The sequence below is a fragment of the Lissotriton vulgaris genome, chromosome 11 (assembly GCF_964263255.1).
Source record: "Lissotriton vulgaris chromosome 11, aLisVul1.2, whole genome shotgun sequence".
NCBI lineage: Eukaryota > Metazoa > Chordata > Amphibia > Caudata > Salamandridae > Lissotriton > Lissotriton vulgaris.
In genome coordinates, this window is record NC_141699.1 from 1063156789 (window position 1) to 1063174817 (window position 18029).

General features: G+C 43.1%; 1 protein-coding gene across 1 annotated transcript in view; it reads right to left on the bottom strand.

Moving 5' to 3' along the window:
* LOC147684076 (dehydrogenase/reductase SDR family member 4-like) overlaps nt 1–18029 on the bottom strand; it is a 331848-nt gene that overhangs the window by 150132 nt on the left and 163687 nt on the right. Inside the window, exon 5 of the mRNA XM_086942598.1 lies at nt 9073–9174. Within this exon, the coding sequence (XP_086798724.1) occupies nt 9073–9174 (102 nt within the window). The remainder of the gene's footprint in view (nt 1–9072; nt 9175–18029) is intronic.

Below are 18029 nucleotides of genomic sequence, written 5' to 3' on the forward strand. Positions count from 1 at the left end.
AGAATTGCAGCTTCGAAGGAGACACCTTGTGTCCCTTGTCAGCCAGGAAATACAAAACTGTCAGTGATGCTTGTTCACATTCTGGTTCACTACGGGCGGTGATCAATAGATCATCGACGTACTGAAGTAGGGCAGTGTTGTCAGGCATGTGAATACTGTCAAGTTGTCTTTTTAATGCTTGGCTATAGATGCTGGGGCTTTCTGTGAATCCTTGAGGTGCGCGTGCAAATTTGAAGCTTCGGCCATTTAAACAGAATCCGAAAAGATATTGGCTTTCCGGATCAATAGGTACACTAAAGAAGGCGTTCTTCAGATCAATTACAGTAAAGAACGTTGCCTCTGAATCAATAGCTGTCAATAATGAAGAGATGTCTGGAACCACAGGGTACTGCGGTACAATGCATTTATTCAATTCTCGTAAATCGATCACTAATCGATAAACTGGAGGGGTATTCGGATCAGTGCGTTTAAGAATCGGAATGATAGGGGAATTACATAGATTCGAGTCGGTTTCTACAACCACTCCTTGTGCAATGAGCTCGTCAATGATTTTCAGCAAAGCCACTACAGCATCTGGGGGTAACTTGTATCGTCGGATTCGTGGTAAAACAACACCTTGTTTCAGTGTAACTCGGTATGGTGTAATGTGCATACAACCTACATCAGTGGGGCCTTGTGCCCATAAATGTGCAGGAACATTCTGTAATCTGGAATCAATATCTCTCAACACATAGTGACCCTTAAAGTCACGCAGAAACAATCTCACTCCTTCCGGAGAACAACAAATTACAGCTCCTAGAGCTTTCAGTGTCTTGATACCTAATAAGTTTTCTGGACATGATTTCGTGAGCAATAAATCTGTAGTGCGGGACAACGGACCAACTGAAAGAGGAACTGGCTTCGATACTTCATTTACAATAGGCTTTCCTGAAAATCCAAGGGAAACATTCTGTGAGCCTGAGAGGGGTGCCCCTGGAACCTCGTCGTGACTGATTGTTGTCCTGCTTGCCCCTGTGTCAATCAAAAACTTTCTATCCTTTCCTAATACCTGACTATGTACATAAGGACCCTCTTGACCTACAGGAACCTCAATAAGAGGCAAGCCAACCTCCCTCTCTAGGCTGTTTCATGTGTATCGCTGGTAATCGGGATAATCAGTTTGAGCATATTGGTACATCTGCTGTGTTGCATGTTGTGTTGCGGCAATCGGTTGTGGCTGTGGTACCGCTACGGTCTGTACTGTCTGTTGTGGAGCATGCATAGGCTGCACATTCTGTGTAACGTGTTGTTGGGCCTGGTCCTGTCTAGGAGGACGCGGTCTCTCTTTAGTTTTACCTGTAGATATATTGTGTTTCAAAACTGCACAATCGTTTACATAGTGACCTGGCTGTTTACAATAGTTGCATGTCCCTTTAACAGGAGCTGCCGAATTATTGGACTGTGTCACGCCCTTTTTCTGACCGTCAGCTGGAACTGACTGAGCAACGAGCATTTTCATTTTCGTGTCTTTCATACGTCTTTGTTCGTGATCATGTTCTTCCCTTATTCTGTTCTGGTGGTACTGTAACATCTGTAACATTTGGGAAGGCGTGTTTGCTTGCCATTTGCTCTCGACTTTCAATACACGGTTCCTAACTTGGGGCAGAGAATTCTCGACTAATTTGGATACAAAAAGGTGTGGGTATGACTCGCTACTTGCTTTCAGGCCACTATTAATGATGAAACATTTCTCAAATCGGGAATAAAAATCACTAGTGTCCTCGTCGGGTTTCTGTTTGCAGGCTGAGATTGCATCCCAATCCTCCTTTTTAGTTGCCAACAACCTTGGCAATACTTGCACTAATAATCCTGGTAGTGCTTTAGTATGGTCCCCAAGACCTAAACCTGGGGTTCGGCCAGTTTCTTCTGTTTCTAGTAAAGCCCAATTAATCTTTTTGTCTCCCACCTCCCATTCTTTTTCCTTGAGTTTCTCGTAAATACCGGCAGGTAATAGTACTTTCAATATTTTCATAATGTCGGGATATGTATAATCTCCCATGAGTAACATGTCTTTTAGTTCACGATGGAAACCTGCTGGGTCTTTATCATGACTAGGCACTATTTTCTTCATTTCTAACAATTCCATTTTAGTTAAGGGTGTGTATACAAATACACGTTCTAGTGAATCATCTGGCTTCCTGATCGGGTGTACTTCTCGCAAGGGATTCTGTCTGTCTATGTAGAACATTTTTCTTTCTGGGGGTGGAGCTGAAACAAACTGTGGATTCAGGAAGGCACTATATCTGTGTCGATGTTCTAAAATTACTTTAATTAAATCGGTACCCAGGCCTCTCCATTTATTCATGAGTAACTCTACTAGTACATCAGGTAGGGGACCTGGATCAGAATGTTGGCTCTTATACAATGTAAGGAGGTGCTGTATCATGTACATACCAGCTAGTCGCTGTTCGTCTGGGGAAAGATTCAAAAATGTTTGCGCTAATGCGTCATCATTATATCTATCGGAATTGTCAGCCCATTGTACTGCTGACCTGGCTAATTCTTGTTCATCCATGGAATTGAGTACATGGTACCCCATTCGTTCTTGAAGTATTTTATCGGTAGCCTGAAATAGATGTTCAGGAGTCTTCGGATTTGACATAGCAGAGTGAAAAAGTCTCTTGCTTTCTGGACGTAACGTTTTATTAAAAGATCTACCCTTTCCTACATATGCTACCGTACCTATGTCTTCTTCTAGCTCATCCTCCTCTGAGGATTTATTCTTGTCATTATCTGCTTCACTTTCAGCTTTCTCTCTTTCATGAAATACTGTTATTTCTTTACGGATTTTTCTGCACATGGCCTCTATACATTTCTGTCTATCATGTTTTCCGTCTGCAATATTCTGACCCCATGTAGTTAGTACCTCCATCTCTTCTTTATTTACACCAGGCCGGTCTCGTTCTCTCATGAAACAGTTTATGAGGAATCTTAAAATCATACTTTGAATGTCTACTTTCTGATGTGTCATGGCCTCGTGAATACATTCCTGACCCTCCCCAGTCTGAACAAAACGATATATCCTGTCTAGATAATTTTGCATTCCTGGAAATAAAACTAAAAAGTTTGCAGCCCGTCTTATACGTATTGAGGCTAATATCATGCAACCGTCTTTGCCTGGTACTGGATCATATCTACAGTCTGTAAGATACTCTTTAAGCTTTTCAATTGTGACTGGTTTCGGAGTACGTTGCATTGCTAGTTCTCTAATAGTTAATCGCTGTACTGGTGGCGGGGTACGGTAACCTCCTGATGCACCTCCTGAGGCGGAGGCTTGAGCATCACCTGTCTGTAGAGTTAGTGCTTGCTGTAACTGGGTTGGAACCTGGACCGTGTCAGACCCAAAAGGATTAAGCGGATTAATAGGGGGTGCATGAAGTGGTGCAGGAAGGGTCGGTTGTTGCGGACCTGGGGGCTGATGATCAGCGGGTGGTACAGGTGCAGGTGGGACATTGGTATATTTGGGAGCTACATCGTCTAAATAGGAGGAAAGAAAAATATCTGCTGCGGTCTTGTGACGTAATTTAGTCGGAACCAATGGAGGGGGCAGATCTTTCAGTATTTCCGGGGTCGCCTTAGGCAGGCCCTCGGCCAGTACTGGATATAATCCTGTCATAATTGCGTTGCTCTGTCTTTCGTGTTGTTCTATTCTGACTCTCTGTCCTTCTTCTAGTAATTCCTTTTCTTTAGCTTTTTCAGAATCTTCTCTACTTTTCTCTGCTTTTCTGAGTGATTTCTCTGTCCGTCTGTGTGATTCTTTACGCCATAGTTCAATGGCATCTTTCTGTGACTGTCTGGCTTTCTTTTTCCATAATGCTTCCTCTACTCTCATGATGCACTCGGCATCCCATGTCCCTGTAACGGGCCATCTCTGATTCTCTGCTAAGTCCTTAGTGTAGTCCACCCACAAGTCGAGATATAATACGGCATCTAAGCCGTGCTTGTGGTACATAAAATATCCGGGAGTGTCCCTGGGTGGGATGGGAACAGCTTCCTCGAGTATCCCTTTCCTAGTTCCTATCTGACGTAGCTTAGAAAACAGTGGCATTCTGAACCTTGATACTTGATACTTGATACTTACTCGGACTTGAACACAACTAATACAATAAACACAGTAATGAAGATCAAACAATCACTCATACCACGACATTAAAACACATTAAAACATTTCGGAACGGACAATAACTTGATAGCTGGATACTTGATATACTGCTAAACAGTACAGATACACTGCTAAAACAGTGCAGACCGGGTCTGTGTACCCAAACCCGTCTTGACCGGACACAAATTAATGCACCCGTCTAGATGCGTCCCCAGCAACGGTACTCACCGGGAAGCACGGAACGGAAGGCCTCGGAAACTCGACACTGGACTGGACCGGACTGGACTCGACTCGACTCGTGACGTAGGTACTTCGGAACTGGTGGGCCTCTGAACACCTCGGACCTTGCTCTCTCGGCTGGGCTCTGGTCGGGATCCTCCGCACTCCTCACCGCCTCGTCTGGGTGTCGATCGCAGTCTCAGTCACCTCCGTTGGCCTGAGGGAGATACAGGAAACCCTGTGGGTACGCGTAGTTGTCCGTCACGGCTGTGGCAGGGGGCTAGGCCTGCAACGCACCGCCGGCGCGTAAGGTGGGGGAGGGGTCCCTGTTCGGGAGCCAAATTATGTGGTAAATAAAGTTTACCTATGCGGAATTTCTATGCGGTAAAGTTCAATAAAAATAGCTCAATCAAATGAGAGGCAGAGTCCGTGGCATCTGAGTTTATAAGGGTTTTATTCCATAAAATGGAATTGGTTCGAACCAGGTATCATGTTCCATCACCACGAAGGTTCAGGAAGGGATAGACAATGCTTTATTAACAGAGTACAATATATATAGTAAATGCATACAATGGTGATGGATACAGAAGGCGTAACAGCTGAGAGAAAAGAGATAAGAACACATGTACGTAACAGAAGGCGTGCACGAGGGCGTACACGGAGGTGAGTGCTAGAAACGTCACATGAGAGTGTCACAGGTGGGTGGATCCATAGAGGAATCCTGCAGTGTCAGCAGAAATATATGGCAGAGATGCGCGCGCAGCAGCATGACGTGTGATTGAGGTGGAACTGGAGGGTGAAGGGGACTTGACATTTAGCACTATACGTGGAGACAGAAGTCTGGCGTGTCAGAACAACCTAAACCCAAATCATATCTAATATCTTGTGTTTGAGGAACTGTATTATCTAGAAGGAAAGGTCTCTCGGGCAGAGGCTATTCTATACTGACTGCTAGTGCATGCATATGTGACTACGTGTAATGCGAGGGGCCATGAGCCTACCATGGTAACGGGAGCAATGAATTACTTGCACGGAGACAGAAAACCGGGCCCTTTGCTCTGCAGCTGGGGAGATGTTTTCCTAAATCACTAGACAGGAATGTATTTTCGAGGAGCGGAGCAGATAACTTGAAGGCAAAATACAGTCTTGGCAGGCAAACAGGCCGAGCCGGGCACCGCTCGCCGCACAGGGAGTAGGGTAAGGGTCATGGATGCAGATCCAGGCTGCAGCTTTCAGAGGCAGAAGGCAGAAAGGGCTCAATGGCAGAAATCAGGGCCTAGCTCGCCAGAGCCAGGAGAACGTGAAAATGCACCATGTAAAGACGGTGGCACGGCATACTTAGGAACTGAATTTTCGACCCATTCATGGTGGGTCTGAAAGAGGACATGTTAACGTTGGACGCAAATGTATTTGCGTCTTCATAGCGGAAAGTGGAGGGAACATACATGTACTTGAAGCACGTACATGGAGCCGTTGGGGTCTACGTTAGGGGACACAATTGACCATAAAAATTCATATTACCTCACATGGTGAGCCTGAATCCACCATGAGCTCAATCTCTTTACTGTACACGTAAAATAAACATTTGGGAGAAAACAACCTTCCTATGTAACCTTTTTGAATAATGGACACAACCAAACCCTTATTGGACTCTAGAATTTGACCATCCTCTGTGCCCTCATTAATAGATGACACTTTAATAGGATCTGAGACGTTGGAAGAGGAACGTGCTTGAAAGTTACGTCTATCCCTACAAACATTACTAAAATGTCCCATTCTCCCACAAATTTTGCATTCCCTGTTAATAGCTGGGCAACCTTGAAAGGAAGCAATATGAGATTTACTACCACATCTAAAACAAGTAAATACTCTGTTGAAATTCTCTTGTCTTTTGTAAGAAGAATTTGTAAAGTTCCCTTTGTTTTTTCCTAGAGTAAAATTTGAACCTTTGTAGTCCAGTTTAGGCTTTAAAACACAAACTTCCTCCTCTGATGTAGACTTATTGGTATTGGAACTTTTTTCCACTAAATTCATCAATTTTTCTGACATTTCCGTAGACTTTGCTACTGCAATAGCTTCTTCCAAATTTGGATCTCCCATACACCAGAGTTTCTCTTGGATCTTTTTATTTTTGACATGGACGATGATTTGGTCTCTAAGCATTTCGTCACACATCATTCCAAAATTACAATGTAGACTTAAAGATCTTAATGCAGTTAGAAAGTCATCAAACGATTCATCATTTTTTTGTGCTCTGGTGTAAAATTTAAAACGGTTTAAAGCAATGTTGGCTGTAGATTTAAAACGTTTTTCAAGTCTAGATAATGCTTCAACATACACGTTTAAGGCATCACCCTCACCAGGCCGTGCAATACTTTGTGGTAATGTTCTAAACATTTCCTGTCCTTCTGAACCAAGGCAATGAAGTAATATGCTTTTCTTTCTTTCAGCCCCCATTCTCTCCCCATCAATGGCCTTCATATAATTAAAGAACTCTTCTTTCCATCTAGACCATGGCATTGGAGGGTCACCTTTGTTTTGCAAAAACTTAGCTGGAGGATCAAACTGCATTTTTTTTTTTTATTTAACGTATGAGATAACAATTTCTAAAATGTGTGGTAGATTATAACACACTAAAAATATAACTGAACAAACTTAATGCAATATAAGCAGTGAATGAGAATAAGAAGTTATTTAAAAAAAATATGAATAAAGTACTTGCACCAAAATAATATAGCGTTGAAATTACCAGTGTTTGTTCGAAATTTTGAGTATTCAGTTCTTCCAATGTGCTTGAAGATATAAAACAAACAATTTTGAGTATTCACTTCTTCCGATGTGCTTGACGATATGAAACAAACTGAACTTTATTGAAATGGACCGTGTTTGTGAAAAGCTTTTGATGTTTGCCGGGATACGCGCCCAGAATGCACAGCGCTACCCAGAATGCCTTAGATTTCCCAGAATTCGCCGCTTCATAGGAATCCAAAGCGTCGGGAAGAAGCAACAACAAATGGAACGCTCTCGAGCGCCAGGACACCGAAGACTTGAAAGATGCAGGTAGGTTCGAACAATAACTTGAGCCGTTGCAGCTTGTCAGCGCTGGGGTGAACTTAGCGATGACTTGTGCCCGCTACAAATCGCCGGTGCTGCACACAAAAACACTCGAACTGACTGCCGAGCGTAGGTACTGCTGAGATTAGGCACTGAGGAAATCGCTTGGCAGTTGTGAACAAACCACAAAAGAATTAAAAGTGCCAGCGCTGTCAAATGGCCGCAAACTAATAGAATAAAAAGATGGTTGTGAAACTAAACACGCCGTCAACATCCGATACACTGCTCATGCGCAAGCAATTTCCAATACAGCATTGAAATGTAGCATCACACACGGAAAGCTTGAGAAGTGCCAGTGCCACGCAGGATTACACTCTGTCCATCCTTTTCATAAGATTAAGATGAATGTCCAGCACCTCTCAGAAACGCACTGAAATGTTAGAAGCAGTATATAATTGAGATCAATAGAAGTACAGTACCTTGAGATAAAATGGTTTCAAGTAGTAAAAACGAAGAAATTGAAAATAAGTACATTTATCCACTGGGTTCATTGAGTACTCCGCTCCTGTGCTGAGAATTGGCGGGAGTAAATGGTCCTCGTCGCCAAATTTTGTAAGAAATCAATCCAAAAGGTATTTTCTAGTAGTTTATTTGAAGATCAGCGCAGCAAAGTTCCTGCCAATGGTGAGGCAGGATACAACTGCCTTCCAAGCACAGAATGCTACATTAGCACAATTCTGTTTGGAATAAAGAACCAATGCAGAAACATGACATGTCTCATGCCTTAAAGGCATACATCTATAAATACAAATAGTGTATTAATATGAATATCAAATACAGAATGTAACAGTTAGTTTTACCCGATCTGTACTATGGTGAATGAAAGATATTTTACCTAGCCTTCAAGTAATAAAAATCGCTCTTAAGATGCATCGTTGGGGTGTGGCAATTGTGGTACTCGACAGTTGGCACACAGAAAGACCCTTAGAACAATACACCCATTAGAATGGAAAGTCTCCGGTGCCCAAAAGGAGACTCCTCTGAAGTTTGAGATAGATTACCACAGTAAATAATAGTTTTGAAGTTGGTTGCTTCTACTACACCAATAACCACAAACTTGATCACCATATTCCCCCTGATCACTACATCATTAAAAAGCAATGCATTGTAATTGAGAACAAGGTCATTGATGTCATTAGAGCACACATCATTAACTCTGCCCGGAAGTACACAAACTCGAGCACAGGAAGAATGCAGGGGCGGCTCTAGGCTCATGGTGGCCCTGGGCAGGGAGCGTAGGTAGGGGGCCCCGGAAGAGGGGGTCCGGGCGGGGCGGAGCGCGGAGGCCAATGAAGATGGGGGGTCAGGGTGTTTGGAAGTGGAACAGAGCCAGAGGTCGCCAAATCCCTGCCAGGGGCCGCCACACAAATATGTATCCATCCTCAGAGGATTAATATATTAAGGATATATATTTGCGTGGTGGCCCCTGGGGTTTGGTGGCCCTGTGCAGGTGTACAGCTTGCACATGCCTAAGGCCGCCCCTGAAGAATGTACATGTGCTTGAAAGACTGGGAAGCTTACTGAAGCGCAGATACCACAATGAATCCAAGTAGGACTCTTCAAATTAGCATACTTTTAGAGCTATGCAGTCTTCTTACCTCATTCCACTCTTCTTCTGTGGTGTCAAAGACGTTCTTGAAGTCGAGCCCCATGGATGCATTCGACAACAGATAGTCAATTCTTCCATATTTTTCTAAAGCCTTATCCAAATACAAGTTCAGCAAGTTAGAAGACCATGAAACAGTTGCGTCATTATATGTGACTGGTTTGCATATTTAGATCTACACTATAGAAAATGTCTCATAGCCACAAAAAATAATGGCGTACAATGTAGGTCCAGGAGGGCAGGAACCATCACAAAATTTTGAATATCCCCCTAAAATATATATGCATAACTGAACCTTAAATTCAACCTACTTACATTTAGTTGTTATGCTCAAAATCTGGACCTACAAGGGACACCGCTGATCTACAACGTGAATAAAGAAACCTCAAGATAGATTGCCACACATATAATGCCAGTAATTCAGTTTTTTAGGTCTGGTCTTAGTATAACCGTTTGATTATACCAAAAATACATATAAGCCACTGAAACATAGATGTTTTCAGTGAGCCCTCTTCATCCAGTAATCTGTTTTAGTATCGTTTACACTTTGCTTCTGTCCAACAATGGAGCATGGAGTGCTGGGTCAGCCTACTTCAGTCCCAATGCCTTTGTGAGAGACAACATTGTGCCAAATGCCAATGTCATCACCCAGAGATAAAGATAGTCACTTTCAGTGCAAGCATCTTTTAGACCAATGTTTCTTTTTTTTTACAATTTGTATTTTCTTTTACTTAGCAGCGCTCCAAGGAGCTGAGGATGCATCTGACACATATTGGGCATAAATAGGGTGAACCTGCTCATTCAGCTTCACTGTTTGGACCATCAGTTTTATAAAATATCACTGTAATTCGGTGTTTTGGGATTTTCTTTAGATATAGTTTGGCATGTTTTTTTAAGGCTGTCTACTCTTTTCACAGCCATTTGTCACCCTCTTTAGTTTCGTTAATTTGTTTCTCTTTCCAAGGTTTCCACTGTATTGCTCTCTAGTTTGTGTAATTATTGTGACCCTTTAACTTGCTCAAACAGTCCGTCCTGTACTCAGCTTGTTCTGTATGATTATGACTCCACCTCTGTCAGCTGGTTTTACTATTATTTCCTCTAACAGAAACATTTAGAAGAGAGATAAATAACCTGATTGAAGTAGGTGAAACTAACAATTGGATATAAAAGATAAAAACTGAATTTTTCAGAGAGTCTAATCTGGTCACTCCAGCATTTTGCACACTACTGAAAATATATAAGAGCAGGACACCGGTACCCAGTAGACCAATACAATCCTGGATCAAATCAATTTAGGAGCCATTATCCAAATTCAGCAATTTCTTTCTCCGCCTTATGGTGGAAAGAATTTCAACGTATCTAAAAGATACAGAAGGTCTACTACACCTACTGAAGGAGAGCCTGTATGACCCCAGCATGAACTTCCTCAGTGGATTAGTTATGGAATGCCTATATATATGCTCTGCGCCAATAAGAAACTATGAGGATAAAGGAAGGTCTTCTGTTCTCAGACCTCTGGGCCCATAACACTCCTAGACACTGTGTTACAATGCATGTGTCCATGCTTGACAACATTATTTTTGATTACGAAGATACCGTGCAATTGCAGGTACATGGTACCAATATGGTAATTAGGTTTGCATTGCATGTACTATGCCCATCACTTTGAGGAAGCCTACATAATAACTAACACCAATCCTTTCAGAAGTCAGATTACAATCTGGCGGAGGTCAACAACAAGGTCCTTGTGATCTGAAGGGGTGACATGCAGAGTGGAATGAATTTCATAGAATGGATTAATACAAAATATCCTACACTCCATCACCATAGAGACATTAACCTTACTTGATGGAAACATTTTCCATGAATGAGGTACCCTGTGGATGGACACCCATCAAAAGACAACTGATAAGAATAGCCTTTTGCAATTCTACAGCTTTCATCCATGGACACAAGAGGAACCTCTTTTCGGTCAGCCAATTCTTCAGACTTTAAAATAAGTGTAGCCACTTTGAAGACTTCAATAAGCAAGGATAACTATCTAGCCAGAAATTGAAACAATAAAACGACCAAAAAAACATAATTAAAAAATCCCCTAATAGAAACAGGAATAACAACAGGAATGTCCTTACATACAAACACCTACAGAAGTATTATAAACAACTGGTCTGCATCATCGCCTACGTTCTGTCCAACCAGAAAATAAAATTGATCAACAAACATTGGTGGATCCCACATACCAGGGACCCTGACTTTGAAAAACCTATCTTTGCACAAAATGTGCAAGAAACATCAGGGAAGTCTTGGTACACACAAGTGGCCGACAACCCGAGAAGAGAAATAGCATTACTGCTCTATGGGTGTCCAGTACGGGTGGTTACAGACACCTCCCATGCAGCACCTAAAATGTTTGCCACCTCATAAAAGTATCAAAAACATTGGACCTAGGATTCATATCTTCCAGGTGCCACGCATCGGGGTTAGACTAAAGCATTTTTGTGCTGGTGTCCACATCACGGCACTATGCATTAGTCACACATTAGTGTTCCCCTACCGTCTATCGTAAGGTGCGCTCTACCGTGCTGTATTTATCAACAGGAAGTATGTTGACAGTGAGTGTGCTACGCGAGCTCAGACAAATACCCATCATGTAATTCCTCCTCATTCCCTTGTTTGGTTAAGATAGAAAGCTGGTGTTCAACATTGCATAGCATGGAAGTGGTAGTCTTCAGCAATGCTGTATACAAAAATTATTTTTCAGCGTCTGTTACAATTGCTATCAAAACCTAAGAAAGAACGTCGATTCCAGAACACAGACTCCCTGATATTGAGTTGGATAGTTTTTGTGAAATGCTAATGCAAAAACATGCCTGCATATTAAAGGTCACTACAAACACTCGTGCTAATCATATAAATAAAGCAGGCACCCGTTTATAAACACCACTATTTACAAAGAGAGTGGAACAATATGCTTTAGCTCTGGAGAAGCACTGGTGTCCAAAACACGTGTTAGCTGACACATGAATAGAGGAAAAGAAGAAAGATATTTTTGGTTGAAGATATTTATTCTGAATTATAATAAACAAATTAATTGATTACTCTATAAGAGTTGACTCAATGATAAGACTGCAGGGAAATATATGTTCTTCTTGTAGAGCACTTACAGTGTTGGGCTAGTCCTGAGTCCCTAAACCAAATTGTTGAGTCTTAATGAGCTAATAGCATGCAGCTATTTTTAAGAAAAACGATGTTACCAAATATGGAGCAGGGTGCCAGATTTACTATTTATTGATCGCAAAAATCAATCTCAATTTGTGACCAGTGTTTTTGTGACAAATTTAGAATGGGTTTCAATCAGACTCACTTCATGAATATTGCTATTTGCATATTTTGAAAAACACCATGGCTCTAACAACCTTTCAAAAGAGTATTTTTTCTTAATGTGGCCTATTTTAATTAAATAAAATAAGGCTGTATTAAAAAACGTTACTTTTTTTAAACTTTGTTTGAGAGTAGGCAGTAGTGTCCTGGACCATTACCCACTTCCAAACAAACTTTTGTTAACATTATCAAAGAGGTCCCAAAGGTACACCGTCCCCTAAGTATGAATAATTACAACCTTTACAGTATTGTATATGTATAAAAAGATCATCCAAATAAAAGAAATATTTAGCAATTACAATTTAAATTAGTAAAATTACAGCGCAATGAAGAGGTCAAGTCAAACTCGGAAGGCATCAGCTACACACGCGTCCTTTGGAACCAGCGTTTCATCTCCCAAGAGGGATTCTCCAGAAGGTTTTAGTAATGGTGTGTTTAAAGGTGGCGCTTTGGCCACCATCATATCAGACAAACCCTATGTGCAGAATGCACTTGTAAATAATGACAAAATGCAATGCCCAATGAATAATTAAAATGGCAAATCAGCTACATAACAAAATGACAGCAAAAAGGATACAAGTGAGCATATAACATTCCATCATGGCTTGATTTTTTCTTCAACAGATAAACAGTAATCCGTACATGAAATGTGTTCAATCTTCAACTTCTGCTCCCCTTGACATACTGAGTATTCCAGCTCACCTATACACTACTGTACCCCTTCACCTACCCAACAACAGCGAAATGGGTTAAAGGAAGATGAACAATAGTTACTTACCTGTAATCTGTGGTTGTCCAGTATTGGTGTCTTTCATAGATTCACATGCCTGAATCATTCCCCGTCGTCGGGGTGGGAGTCCCACAGTACATAAAATAGCAATAATATGCCGTAATATCATAGTAAAACCAGTAATTCCCAACCAGGAAGTAAAGTAGCCCAAGCTACAGGAGAAAAAACTTCCACACTCATGACTATCCTAGTCATTTTGTATAGACCAAACTGCAGCCAATCAGGCGACAGCACCCACCAGAAGGTTCTCCCCAGAGACTCAGGCTCTCAGATTTTCTCGCAAGGAGTGATGGTAAACCAATGTAGCCTAAGAGCCTCTGAGGGGAGGTGGGCAGGTTGCATGTGAATCTATGAAAGACACCAATGCTGGAGAACCACAGATTACAGGTAAGTAACTATTGTTCTTCTCCAGTATTAGGGATGTCTTTCATAGATTCACATGCCTGAATCAGAGTAGTTAGAAGTACACATCCGTGTCTGGAAGACGCTTCTTGTAGTAAGTGTGAGAAGTTGGCCTGATATGTAGTGCTCACTATTCTAGTGATCACTGCGTATCATTCCAAACGACCCTTATTGATGATTGGTTGTAAGTCAACCGTTAGACCAGCTATCCTAGTAGCATGGGCAAGAGCAGTCTTTAGGCTAAACTCTAGAGGGCGTGTTAAGCCAGCTGTTATACCATCACATATACCCCTTGAACACCCAGTGAAAGGACACCACACAAGTTGTTATGAAAATAAAGTATATTTATTTAGAACACAACAGCCCTGGACTCTTTATGAGGACAGGGCGCTAAGCACAATACAAAGCTCTTAGGAAAATACGCAAAGTCGCACAATTTACACAAATGCCCGAGGGGCACGAAAAACCATATACTCTAAAAGTGGAATGCGAAATTACTAGCAGGTAAGTACTACGCTAATAGGCTTTGGGATCGCTAGGACTTGACTACTGAACCTTCAGATTACTAGCAGGAGGCCTAGGGAGATCGGGTGCAGAGTGTGCACTCTCACGCGTGATGCGGGACAAAGTCTATGGATGCTAGATTTCGTAAAGTTAGTGATATCGGACGAATCTGACTAGGTAGAGCTGAAACGAAAAAGGATCTGGACCCTTGGATAGCAAAGCTATGCTGGAGCACCAAAATGCTGAGTTTACCTAGCCCAGGGGCTGCGGATGCATAGGTCTGGAAAGACGTCGGGAATCCTCGTTGCAGTCTATGGAGCCTGAAAGAAGAAGTTGCTGGCAGGCGACCAGTGAAGAGATTCGGAGGGATCCAAGCCTGGATCGAAGATGGAAGACACCTGTAAGCAGAGGGGACCAAGTTCTGAATCACTAGCCAGTGATTAGATGGGCACCAGGATGGCACCGGATGGAGTCACCTCGACCAGGTGAGTGGGCGACGCTGGGCTCTGCAGTCTCACGGACCAGGAGGCGTTGTCGGCGACCAGGATGGAGGTGCGAGCTGTTCCACGATGGTATCTGCTGTCGACGTCGCTGGACCTAGGATTGGGGCAACAAGTCTTGGCAAATGCAAGCCCACGCGGTGGACTCAAAATGGCGTCTGGAGTGGACCAGGAGGGTCCGGGCTGCTCCTCTGTTGGAGGGGAGCAAGGGCCAGTCTGGAGCAACTAGACCAGCGGTGTTGATGTCGTCGTTCATCGTCGGGAAGGCCACAAGCCAGCAGGCTAGTAGCCAGACAACGCGGTGAGCAGCAAAGAGCAGAAGGGCCCCACGCAGATCTCGTGGAGGCTGGGAGGCTGAACTTCGGTGCTGGAGCTGCTCAGGGCTGGGGCTTCTCACACCCCAAAGCACTCACTCGAGGATCCCTCGGCGGTTGCGCTGGGCAAGCGTCGTGCAGTCCTGAAGATGGCCGGTCCCTCGAGGTCTCGTCACACCCACAAATCTCAGCTGGGCTGATGATGCAGGTAGAGGTCAGAGGTGCCAGGGAAGCCGGTTCTTGTCGAGCTGGGCAGTCTTGATCCGGAGGAGAGACTTACAGCAGACCGCGATGCTTGGATGGTGCCTGCGAATGCAGGGTGACTACTCCTTAGTCACAAGGGAGAAATCTTAGGAAGAAGTCTTGAGTTCCTTTCGTCGAAAGTAGTTTCAGGATTCAAAGATGATCTAATTTGGAAGGGGGCCCGCTCCTATCTTTATACTAGGAAAAGGGGCTGGCACGCAACTAGGTCCTGCCCATGGGTGGGACCAGGAAGGGGGGTGGTTACAACCCTCTCCCATGCCGGACTTTCCCCAGCTCAGGGGCTGGTGTGCCCCTGGAACTGGTTCTAGCCAGCAGATGCATAGTGAGCACCGGGGTGCCACTTGCAGTCACCTTCCTCTAAAGCCCTGCCTACCCAGGATACACAAAACCCTGTCTGGGATGGTGCTAGCACAGCCCCTGACAGGAAACCCTTTGTCCAAGCCTCCCTCGCTGGAAGGACTCCCAGCAGCAGGAGGTCAGACTTGTGTCTGTGGTGGCAGCATCCATTTTGTGATGCTGAGGCTCGAGTTAACTTTAACCGGGGTTCACAGTTACATACATGTCGTGTCCCTCTAGAAGGGTGGAATGCTAACCCCGTCGCCAGAATTGGCGAGGGGTTAGTATTCCAATTCGTATGACACCTTACTCGACATGTTTTGATAAAGCGATACCAGAGTTGGCATATAACCGCGAGGATTATAATGCACTTAAGAGTATATGGTATGCGTTATCATGGAACAGCTATTAGGACTTGGTTCCGCAAGCTGCAAACGGGCTCAGCTCATGCCAGAGCACCATCTCACACGATTCCAAGCACTCTGCCTTCAGGATTGTCAAGGCCTGCCATAGGAGTGACTGATAGGAATACGGGTGTCCATTTTAGGGTTAGATATAGGTATACTATATCTAAAGCAAGGGGTGATTACACCACCTTGCCCCAGCTGTTGTGCAGCCAGTTGTGTCAGATTTAGATGGCCAGCCAGGGGTGGCATAATACATGCTGCAGCCCCTGGTAGGCCCTGGGTACACCTATGCCCTGAGTTACAGGGTCTGATAAGGTGGCCCAGTACCAATTGGTAAATGCACCTAAGGTACACGTGTCAATTTAGTGAGAGAACAGCAAGGCTGTGGGTCTGATTAGCAGGCCCACAGCCAGAGAAGTCGTAAACCAGTTAAGCAAAAAGCAAAAATCTGGGGTGATCATAGGATTGCAGACCCTACTCTCCTACAGTAAGCTGGTAAATATGACATGCACATAACCATGAAATATACCTGTATGTGTATATATATATATATATATATATATATATATATATATATATATATATATATATATATATATATATATATATATATATATATATATACACATACACATACATATACATATATATATATATATATATATATACACATACAGGTATATTTCATGGTTATGTGCATGTCATATTTACCAGCTTACTCGCGGGTGGGTGCGGTTTGCGGTAGAGGATTCCCGCAGTGACACAAAGCTCGCCTCCCAAAAGTTCCCTTTAGAAGGACCGCACTCGTAAACACAAGTTAATGCTCACACCATCCGTGTTTATTTGCTCAGAGACAACAGACGCGTTTCAGCATCAAGCCTTCGTCAGTGTTGATCGCACTGCGCATGCTGGCTAGGGTATTCATACATTCACTTGTTAGGCTAAACATTAATGATGGACTTGAAACATTGTAGCTAGGCTCCGCGCCATCTTTGAAGGTATATGTATACATTAAAAAGCTGTAATCCAGATACATGATTATGTATAAACAATGCGTTAGCCCGGCTGCAATGTGAGCGGAAATTAACCAAAATCTTGCCGTGTATCGGCATTTCTCCCCTCGCGCATCAAGGGGAGTTGGTGGGAGTTTGCAAAGCCGTGCGCCTCCCTTTCTTATTTCCAAAAGTCCATAAAGCCATGTATTGGCTCATACCACAATTGAACTAGCAGATAGGACAGTCAGTGCAAATTCTCACATAGGTCTTCTATACAATCAACAAAATTAGAGTATTTTCCCATTTAGTCATGGGAACTGTTCCTTCAATTCTTTTACATACTAAATTTCATTAAGTTTAATTGGAGCTATTAGGTTATACAGGTAAGAAACAAAGTCAGAAAGATTTTCAAAATGTCCAAAGTTAAAGATACTCAATCAGTTCAATTTACCAATCAGTTTTATTTTGAGTTCAAATCAACAGGATTCGCCACGTAGTCAATCCTGATTTCTGAGTCTATGAATTCTTTTCTAGACCAACTCTTTTGTAGATCAATTTGTGTTTTGCATCACATTTATCTTCCCAAATGGACAGCAAGCTCTTCCCCGCTGGTAAACCCCATCGGTACTTTTGTCATTAGATCTATAATGTACCTTGATTCTAGGCGTCATAGCTTTTTTAGCCTATCTCCTCCTCTCATACTTTCTGGCACATAATCTAAGCCGAAGTACTGTAATGTACTTCTATCTCTTTTATGTGCTTGATCAAAGTGTCTCGGGACAGGGTATGTGGGGTCAGACTTGTCAATTGCCCTGAGGTGTTCCAGGACTCTTATTTTTAGCTGATGTATTGTGCTCCCTATGTATCTAAGGCCGCACGGGCAGACAAGGCAGTATACAGCATAGGTAGTGCTGCATGTCAAAAATGTATTGATCAATCTCGAAATATCTGCTCCTGGCACACAGTAGGAATGAACCCTTTTGCTTCCTGAGCAGGCCTTGCATTTGCCGCAGGGGTAAAAACCCCCCATCTCAGCAATCTTACCTTTTTTAGGAA